The following is a 10,961-nucleotide window of genomic DNA, read 5'->3' on the forward strand; positions in this document are numbered from 1 at the left end:
AGGAAACTTGAATGATGTATGCTAGACAACTAAAACACCACCGACTTTTTGTTTTAAGAATATATAAATTTAACCTCCAAAATTGTTGTGAAAATATTTTTTTATTAAAAATGAACATGTAGTACTATATATAGTACTACATGTTATATCTTTTAGGTGGCTGACTATGATTTTTTAGGTGGCTGACATGTTATATCATTTTTTATTAAAAATGAACCCATTTTGATACATAACCTGCTTATGTTATATAGTACTACATGTTATATCTTTTAGGTGGCTAACTATGATTTTTTAGGTGGCTGACATGTTATATCATTTTTTATTAAAAATGAACCCATTTTGATACATAACCTGCTTATGTTGCCATATCTTTTAGGTGGCTAACTATAAAGTTCTTTGAGTTGGAACGCCATATTTGAGAAGCCGTCTATGATTTAGTTTTTTTTCCTCCGATTTAAAATTTTGCAACACTTGGCTGTGTGTTTAAGTAATAATTATCGCTACTAAACACTTTTTGCATTTTCATGATCACATAATACATCGCTATCAGCCTATCAGTTTTGTTTTTTTAATAGGTTTTCCTTAATTTATTTTGTCATATTCATTCAGTAATTACTTGAATTTTGCAGGACTATCAGTTTTGACCATATTCTACACCATATATGAGTATGCAAGGGTGTCAACACGAATTAAAACTCAAAAACGCTGATGATAGTGTCATTTTCTGCTATGATAATTAAATGTCTAATTAACTATATTATTTAATCATCATTTTTTTTATCTGACTCATATTCTACTGGTAATAAATATTTGATGTTGATGATATTGAATCTGAAAACATTACTTTTCTTTGGTTGCTGTAACTAGTTTTCAACACAAAACAAACAGATCAATGATCAGATAACACCATTTGAACATTTTATTATACTGGAGTAGAAATTCAACAAGTTTGATAACAACGGAAACAAAATTTGAAAATTACAAAAACAGAAAGAATAAAAATCTATGGTTTATTATTACTCTGTTTTTGGGCTTTTCTTCTAGCTCTCCTTTCTCTTGAGCTTAAAGACGTTTTAAACCCTCCGGTTTCATCGTCTTCGTCCCAGTCTCTATTCATTGATTTCTGAATATTTGTATTCAAAAAATTAAGATAATCATTTGTCAACAAGAAATTACATAACAATGTCAGGTAAACGGGCAACAAGCTGCGACGCAACCCCTTCTGAATATTTGTATTAAAATTTTAAGATAATAATTTGATAAAACTTTAGATTACAAAAACAAGTTGAAATGTGTAAAAAAAGTATGCATTGATCGATTAGTCGAGATGAAACGAATACCTCTCGGAGCTCGGAGAAGCTGACGACATAGAAGGTGACCGCGGCTGCGGCTACGATTCCGAGCACCGGAAGTCCTACTTGTTGTAATCCCTCCATCTGCTGCTGGTTCTTCAGTTTTTGTGTGGCTTCTATATGTTTAAACTTTAAACCATATCCTTTCACTTGAAATAACAAATTTTAAAATGATTTTAAATATTATAATATTTATTCACAGTTAATAAATTAAGGCCCATGGGCTCTTAAAATATGTATTCTGAAACCCAGCCCACTTAGCTATGTAACCCAAGGATTAAAGATGGAATTTGTTCTCTATAGTTAAAAGTAGGGATCGTGTCTTAGCGGGTTTTAACTGGTCTCTGACGACGCGAACAACACAAGTGCTAAACAAGAATACGACTCGTTTACTACTTTATATCCAATGTTAATAACACAGTTGTATGTTTTATGTACCAAGAAGGGAAAATGATAGATCATTACCTTCTAATTTTAATTATTTTTAAAATACTAAAAAATCACATGGTGTACTTTTCAGTAAACAGGTCTAATCGTGTCTTATACATGTTACCTATTGCCGGTCCTAAATGGGTAAATAAGGCCGAATACTAATATCGTACCGGTATATTCCCAATGTCGTACAATTCAAGTCTTGAGCGAATCTCATCGTTATCGGCATCGGCCCTGATTGAATCTCATTAGTAATGATGTCGGTTTTGATTTATATCTGCAATCGGTTTCGCTACTATTCGGTATGAGTAGCAGTAATATACCGAAAATATCGATATAACCGAATATGGATTAAGGAGTAAATCCGGTAATCCTGGTAACTTAATCCCTCCCATAACTAACAACCCATTTATGAGAAGTTAAAATATCTGCTGATTCTTCTGTTTGTGCGTTTTTTTTTAACATTTTCGTGCCTTTCGTATGTTTTGTATCATAAGGCTATTTGTATTTGATCTTTTGCCTTAAACCATATCCTTTCACCTTTTTTTGAACATCGTATAATTTCTCACATGATATATCAAATTTTAAAATAGTTATGTATTACAAATAATATCTATTTAAAATTTATAAATTGAGTTTTGAATTACAAACTAGGTTTATTACAGGGGTTATATATATAGGGGAAGGTTAAAATGAAAACCACTAGTTATTGCGAAAACTCGAAAACTAACTAAAAAAGCCTAAAAAACATACCAATTTTTTTTGCATACCAATTTTCGCTATTTAAATTATATAAAAAAACCTTTTTTCAAAAAAAAAAAAAATTGTAGTGCTCATGTGACACATGTGTAATAGTACTACACATGTGCACTAAATTTTTTTTTTGAAAATTTTTTTATATATAAAAACTAGCGATTTTTAATAAAAAAATTGTAAAAAAAAATTGGTGCGTTTTTTAGGCTTTTTTTAATTAGTTTTCGAGTTTTCGCAATAAAAGTGGTTTTCATTTGAACCATCCCCATATATATATATATATATACATATATATATATATATACACACACACATATAATTTATTAATCTATATACATCGTAGGACTGAAATTACATTTTTATATATGATAGTGAAAACCATCAATTAGAGTCGTATTTTGTCGGGAAGATTCAATTGAGTAACATGTTTCATTTAAAAAAAAGGCAAAAAAGTGAAATGACCAAATGTGTCAAAAATATTTGAATGTTTAAAATGTTTTAAATCATTTTATTAATAAGAAATCTTATATCATACTTTTGATAATATGTTTTCGCTACTCATAAAAAAATACATCAACCATTATAAAATGTATATATATAAAAATATAGAATGCACAAAAGGTGTTGAAACGTTGGCCTAACATGATTCAAATCCTTTTGACACATAAAAAAATCACCCATTTTGACGTGAACCTGTGACAACCTGAAAAGAAGGATAAATAAGATTCAAACACTTCCATTAAAAAAGAAACAAAAATCCTATTACAATTATGTGATTGACCTGAGTAGTTCATAATATTCACTTTAAGCATAAATTATTGTGAAATATATGAATAATTCGGAAACCACAACTAATATGTGCAATATGAAAATTATAGATCATATAATTATTCATTTTGAAAAGTATTAAAATTCTAGATTTTAAAATGATAGATAACTACCGTTAAAAAAAGTTAAAGTATTTTTTAATCATAAATCTTGAATTTTAATTAATATTAATATTAATAGCATAATATTATTAATAATCATTAATTAGAATTAGATATTAACTAAATAATAGTATTAATGATTTGAAGAAGAAAATATCAAGTTTTTTTATTAGAATTAGAAGATGCTGTCTATTTACAATTTATTAATTGAGGCCCATGGATTTTTAAGCATTCTGAAACCCAACCCATTTAGTTTAGTAACACAAGGAGTAAATATGGGAATATAGAATTTTGTTCTCTATCCTTAAAAGATCTATCATAAAAAATAGAGACACAACTAGTGTCGCAAACGAATCGAACAAATACGAATAAGTTTTTATTCGTGTTCGTTTTTAAGAAATATATGTGTTTATGAACTGGTTATGAACACTTGCCGAACGAGATTTTATGTTCGTGTTCGTTTGTTAAGAAAATGACTTGTTCATGTTCGTTTGTGTTTGTTTATTAATTTTAGGCAATGAACGGAAATTAACGTTGATGAACACAAATAACCACAAACTAATATTCATGAACACAAATGAAAACAAGCGAACACAAACAAACGTTCATGTACAGAATATAAAATACATTAACACTTATTAAATATTTTGTTTGTCGGAATTTTGAAGTATTTAAATAAAATATAAAAATTAAAAACACTAATAAACTATCGAACATGTTACCAAACGTTCACAAACATAAATGAACAAACACAGTCTTTGTTAATAGACTCTAAATAGTTTTCTCGAATTTCATTCTCCTTTGACGTTGTGATATTCATGAAAACACTAAGTAGCTTAGAAATTCTTGTCATATGAGGAACCTACATTATATCTTGTTAAATGATCTCAAGATTCTTGTATCCGTGTCGTTGGCCGATTAAGATTTATTAAAGTTTGAAAAGCTGATTTTAATTACACATTTGCGGACCCTATTCATGCGACAAGAATTGTTGCCAACTAACTTGAGAAGTAATTACTATAATTCTTTAAATGTTCATGTTATCCAGTTATTGATTTATTGGTAACATTCTTCTTATTTTAGGGATTCTTGATTAGCTATTTAGAAGTGAATGATTAGACCCAATCAGGATGAAATGGCCAGCACATAGCATTATAGTCTAGAGATATTTTGGGGGTGTAATAAGGCTTAGGGACCATTAAGTCTTGGGTTTGATTCCCACAAGGGGGGTTTTCTCAGATTTATTGAGTTTCCTCCTGAATTGGTGTATAGACATTATTGGCTACTGGAGATGGATATGATCCGGTAGTTTCACTGATGACACGATAATACTATAGTGATCCGTCAATGATCCAAATTTACCGTAAAAAAAAGAATGAAATGGCCAAATGTTTTGCATGCCTTTTTTTCACATGTAAATGATGCATATTTTTATCTTTAATGCGTTTATTTTCACATGTAAGTGATGCATGTTTTTATCTTTCGAGAGACTTGTATAGATAGAAGTTGTACCAAGCTTGGTACGTAAAAAAAGTGCAATTAATTGGTGCACATGCAACATCTACTTTTTCATTACATACATGTCCTCTCTTCGCGTATCACAGACTTCACATTTCTAATATAATTAAGTAAACGATGGTATTCACCTTTCAACCACTCGCATATTATTTATTTGCTAACTAGTGGCGAAGCTTGAGATTTCCGACCGAGGGTCGAAAACGTATATATCTAAGAAAATTATAAAACCGGGGGGTCGAAAACGTATATGCCTAAAAAATTTTATACGAAAACTACATACCGGGCACTACCGAGCGAAAAGTTCAAGGGGTCGGGCGTCCCCCGGCCCCCACAAAGCTGCGCCGCTGTTGCTAACAACAAACATGTGTTCCTTTGCATATTTGAGACTTACATGGATGCTTAATTGCTACAATAACTTATCTAATCACTTTGTTCTAAAAGTGTATATTTGCCATAATGCATTTTCGAGTGGACGTTTGTTGCAAATGCATTGCAAACACTTTTTTTTTTCAAATAGGCGTGAAGTGCATAGGGTTGACTAAAAGAAACAGGCTGACTTTATACATTGTTACACACAAAAATGTCACATGAATATAGTGGCGGAGCTTCAATGAAAATTCAATGGGGGCGGACTTTTAAAATCTAAATCGGTGAGGGCAGACTCTTAAAAATCTAATATTTACACTACAATTTTGTTTCAGTAAAATTAACATTACGAGCGAAAAATCAGTGAGAGCCAGGGCACCATTAACTTCCGCCCGTGCATGACTAATTAGGCATTTCGTCATAAACTGTGTTTTACAATATAAAATAGCAATCATTGACTCATTTGTTATTTTTCCATAGAAAGTAGTGGCGGGATCAGAACATTTTAATCAGGAATTATCCTAAGGTTGTTTTCTCTATTGTTTACATCCATAGAAATTAGTGACGGTATCAGAACATTTTAGTCAGGAATTATCATAAGGTTATTCTCTCTACTGTCTACAATTAGACAGCACATCTCAGTGAACCCTCTAAACCGCCTCTAGTACCGGCCTGATAGAAAGAAATAATCACTAACGACCAAATGGGTCCATGGTAATCATTTTGTACTTTAAAGAGAGCCTTGTAACGAAATCTAACTTTTTGTACACAACATGTTTGTGTGCAGTGAAATCATTTTTCAAACATATTGTTTCCATGTTTATAGTGTTACACGTGATGTTCATGGAAGTGAATATTCAAATAACTAAGCATATATTGTTGACTCTTAGATTCTCAATATCTACCAAGATTTACCTTCAAATTTATTGATAAGAACCATTAAGAGGCATTGAGAAGGCGTAGCTATCAAAATACAAATGTTTGAACTTTCAAAAGAGAGAGGGAATACAATAATATTGCATGCAGCAACTACATTAATTAATTAATTGATAGCAAACAAAATAATATTTGAATTTCCATCCAAATGGGTTCCATGAACTTCACGTGTCTGGTCCTTAATTTCTTATGTGGCAAATAAATTATTTATATACGTGTGAGGTGTGCAAATGTGCAATAATATTTTATAAGAATAATAAATTGTTGATAATTCACTTTACTAATACGTAAACATTGTATTATATCTATATTAGAAAGGGCTAAAATGTTAAAATAGTTTCTGAATTTAGGTCACTTTTGCCACTTTTATCTGGTTTAAGAATAAAACTTTTTGTATGTGGGTTCTGAGTTTTCATTTTTGTTATCATTTTTATCGAATTAGCAAATTGTGTTATAATTTTCTGTTAACTTCTTTTTTTTTATTGTTTTTCTCATTTAAATTAAGGGTATAATCGTCATTTTATACAATAATATATTTTAATTAATTGAGGAAAACGATAAAGATTCGAGTGGTTAGCAGAAAATTTTAACCAAGTTTGTCAATTGAATATAGCAACAAAAAAAATGAAACCTTAAGGACCCAAATACAAAAAGTTTTACTTTTGGACTGAAATGACAAAGTCAAAGCCATTATTTGTTTGTTGGCTTTTTTTCTTCGAGTAAAGTACAATTTTAGTTCCTGAGGTTTACACCCGCTCGTAGGTTCCTCATTTCAAAAAATTCAACACTTCAGTCCCTTGTAAATTTGATTCAATCAAACCCCTAAAACTTCTCTGTTAGTCAACAGTGGGCAAAAGATTTTCATAGAGTACATAATGCTTGACGGTGTGAATGACGAGGAACAACATGCACACCAACTTGGCAAATTACTTGACACATTTGAAGTGGTGAGCTGTCAACTTGAAAATGTTTAATTATGATTTTAAAACATAAATTTTTTTATTTATTTGTTGCTTGCAGGTTATAAATCTGATACCTTTTAATCCGATTGGCACGCTAAGTCAATTCGCTACAAGCGGAGATGACAAAGTCACTATATTTCAAAAAATTCTTAGAAATACGTATAATATACGAACTACTGTTAGGAAGCAAATGGGTCAACATATAAGTGGTGCAGTATAGTTGTTAAATTGTGTTGTCGCTTAATTATGTGGAAATTATAACTCATTTTGCTCTTATGTGGTTAGCATTTTAAATAGGTTAACGTCTTCAGCAAGTGTATGTATGCATCATTATATTACTCATCACCCATCCTTCATTTGAGATGATAACTGCTTCGATTTTAGGTTTTAATTGGTGTGTTAATTAATAATGTGCATGTGTTATCAGTCTAATTGGTGTATGTTGTCAAACTAGGGTTTAGTGTTTAGTGGGAGGGTGAATGGAGAGAAGATGAAGAAGATGGGAGGACTAAATTGTTTAATATGGGCATTTGATAGGGATGGTATGTGTTATATTGGGTTAGAAAATACGAAATGACGATATTGCCCTTCATTTTTTAAGTAAAAAGACAAGAATACCCTGGTCAACTAACTGTTGACTAATAGTAGTTTGCACCAGAGGCTTGATTGAGAGCATTTGACAACATCAGGGACTAAAGTGTTGAATGTTTTAAAATAAAGACTGAACCTGCAAGCAGGTATAAACCTCAGAGACTGAAACTGTACTTTACTCTTTTTTTTTTTTTTGTCTCATCTTTTAGTTTATATACCAAAACAAACACTTTAAAGTTTATAACATATAAACGGTAGCTGGTGTATGGTAAGTGTCAGGGGAGGAGCTTAGTGGAAACCCAGAGGTGCACCCGTCCCTTCGAATATTTCGGTTAGCAGTGTAAAATTTTTTATTTTTCATTCGAAAATTTTAAAATTATAAAGGACCGCCCCCAATTATTTTGCCTAATATTTATACAGTATATAACTTGGTTCCCATGACTCCCCCTCCTCCCCCCCTCCCCCCTCCGGAACTTTTAATCAAGCTCCGCCACTGGTAAGTGTGGACTTTTGCGTGGACGAGGATTTGACCAAAGTGAGGCCTAGGGGCTAAACTAATGTGTTATCAAGGATACCACGGGCTACATCTCAACATCGTCTTCGTAGTGTAAAAATATCACTCAACTCTGTCTCCGTAATGTAAAATACCCCTCAAATCCGTCTTCGTTATACAAAGGATGCCACTGATCAAAAAAAATTAGGATAACCTTAAATTTTTGGGCTAGTTCCACCACTGGTAAAACCAGTTCGCAAGCTTTTTTTTCTTAAGTTACAAATGCTTTAGTTTTACTAACACCTCTTAAATTTATTTTTTTGGGTCTTCTTTTCTTATTTTTATATTATCATATTCATAGTGTCACAAAACGAATCGATAAAGAAGAATTCGCGCCCTATATTGTATTGATATCGTTACAAAACCGATAGATAACGATTGAATTCCCGTCCCAAGCGATGAGATTTTGCTTGTTATAATACAAACAGAATCACAAATCCATATTTGTTCTTTTTCGTAATTTTGCTTTTGAAAAATTGGATGTTGGATTTAAATAACCCAAACTCACCAATTGACCGATAGCACTTCCAACTTTCGATTCGTACCACATCACTCCCAACTTTCAACTTATTTTCCTCTGACACTTCAAAACTAACTGAACGCTAACACAATTAGTTTTTTGCTGATGTGGCACTTTGTTTACTGACGTGGCATATGGCATGACACTCTTTTGATGACGTGGCATCTGGTGTGGCACTTGTTTAGTGACATGAAATCTAACGTCAGTTAATTAGGTTAAGGTTCAATTCGTTTGATAGTACCAGAGAGTAAATGGGAAAAGATCCAAAAACATTATAAAAAGACAATTTCGTATGGTTAGGTATATTAATTTCATATAACGTATATGCTTATTATTCCCATTTGAATTGAAGTTTTCTTAACTAATAATAGGAGAGCTAGGGTGCGTTTGTTCGCTGGAATTCAATGGAATTGGAATCTGAATTCCAATCTTCATGTGTTTGGTTGACAAAGAACTTGGAATTGGGCATGAATTCCTACAAATTCCTTTAACCAAAGGAATTTAAAATCATTCCTACATGTGAACAACTTCAAGTAAATTCATTGGAATTTTTGACCGGTTGACGTTGTACCGTTTTGATCCGTACCATTTCGACCTGAACTGTTTTGACACGTATCGTTTCGGCCGAAACTGTTTCAACCCACATCGTTTCAACCCGCAACGTTTCATCCCAACCGTTTCGGCCCGCACCATTTCGGCCGCATCGTTTTGCCCCGCACCGGTTTCGACCCAACCTAAACCGTTTCAACCTGAACCTTTCTGACCCGTACCATTTCGACCCATATCGTTTATATCTGCACCATTTCAACCCGAACCAGAGGTGGTTTGGGCGGGATAATAGATTCCAATTCATTTAACAACCAAACACATCAAAAATGGAATTGAGATTCTAACTCCAACAATTTCCAATTCCTGTTGGAATGTTTAAATTCCAAATCCAATTCCTTCTTATTCCAATTTCTATACAAATTCCAGTTCACATTCCAAAACATACCTCGAACCTAATGCACCCTAAGCTTTGGTTGTTTAAGCTCTTCCGCAATAAGTGAGAACTGAGATTTATGTCACAAGACAAATGTTTGAAAATCGTTATGCTATGTGTTATACTTGAACGCTTGGATTTACTGGCTAGTCCGGGACTTTATCAGGGACAACCTTGTCGGATAAGAAGGTGTATGTGCCTAGTCGTGTCTATGCGACAAACGCACCAATTGTTGAGAGCTGGCGCTGCTATCTTGATGAGTCCAAGGCAGGACGAAACCATTTGCCCATACAAAGAGCATCATGGATTGGCTTATCCCCAAGGAAATGGGGACGCCACACGGGGATCGAAAGATAACCCTGTGACAAAGTGGTATCCGAGCAGGTTGATTCTTGGATACGTTGGAACGTGACTCTTAACCAAAATGTGCTTAACATCTAGAGTATGGTTACATAATGGTGGTGGGAGAAGACCAAATATGGGGTATTTCAGTGAAGGCCTTTGCACGTCGCGAGTATGGGATCGTGAGCGCCACCCTAGCATGGTGTCAATGAACCCTCTATGTTTATGTTAAAAACTATGGTACAAGCAGCGCCGTAAAAGATCAAGAGTGAAAGCTACTACAGTCTTCAGGTTCCCTGTATTCGAGAAACTACTAGTGAACATCAGCATCTACATAAGTGATCTGATGCATTACTTTGAACTGGCATGAGAAAAGATCATTGTTGTTGTGCTATCAGGTGTCCTATCCTCCCAAAGTGAATCATGCTCAACTTTCGAGAAATATGCATTGTCCAAGTATGCGTTATGTTATGGGTTGTACTTGAACGCTTGGGTTTACTTACTAGTCCGAGACTTTATTAGGGATAACCTGAACGGATAAGAAGGTGTACGTGCCTAGTCAAGTCTCTGCAACAGATACACCACAGGGTGAGAGCTGGCACTACTTTACTGATTATGAGAACCACGAGAACCAATGTGAATACAACAAAATAAACCTACCCCACCACCTAAAAACCTAAACACTCATCCCCACCCCACCACAACCCAAAAACCTAAACACCCCT

The 10,961-nt window shown here is 33.2% G+C and overlaps 1 protein-coding gene across 1 annotated transcript; it reads right to left on the reverse strand.

The window, feature by feature from the left end:
• Nucleotides 1–893: 893 nt before the first annotated feature.
• On the reverse strand, nucleotides 894–1,505 carry LOC110902770. Its single transcript, XM_022149179.2, has 2 exons — nucleotides 1,341–1,505; nucleotides 894–1,123 (listed from the first exon to the last, which is right to left on the reverse strand). The coding sequence occupies exons 1-2, from the start codon at nucleotides 1,434–1,436 to the stop codon at nucleotides 1,004–1,006; spliced, it is 216 nt and encodes a 71-aa protein (XP_022004871.1). The 5' UTR covers nucleotides 1,437–1,505; the 3' UTR covers nucleotides 894–1,003.
• Nucleotides 1,506–10,961: the final 9,456 nt, after the last annotated feature.

Source organism: Helianthus annuus, chromosome 13, assembly GCF_002127325.2.
Source record: "Helianthus annuus cultivar XRQ/B chromosome 13, HanXRQr2.0-SUNRISE, whole genome shotgun sequence".
NCBI classification, from domain to species: Eukaryota; Viridiplantae; Streptophyta; class Magnoliopsida; order Asterales; family Asteraceae; genus Helianthus; species Helianthus annuus.

Coding starts and splice junctions, on each gene's coding strand:
- LOC110902770 (XM_022149179.2), bottom strand. CDS start 1,436: ATGGAGGGATTACAACAAGTAGGACTTCCGGTGCTCGGAATCGTAGCC. Junction 1,124..1,340: donor GCTTCTCCGAGCTCCGAGAG/GTATTCGTTTCA, acceptor ACAAATATTCAG/AAATCAATGAATAGAGACTG.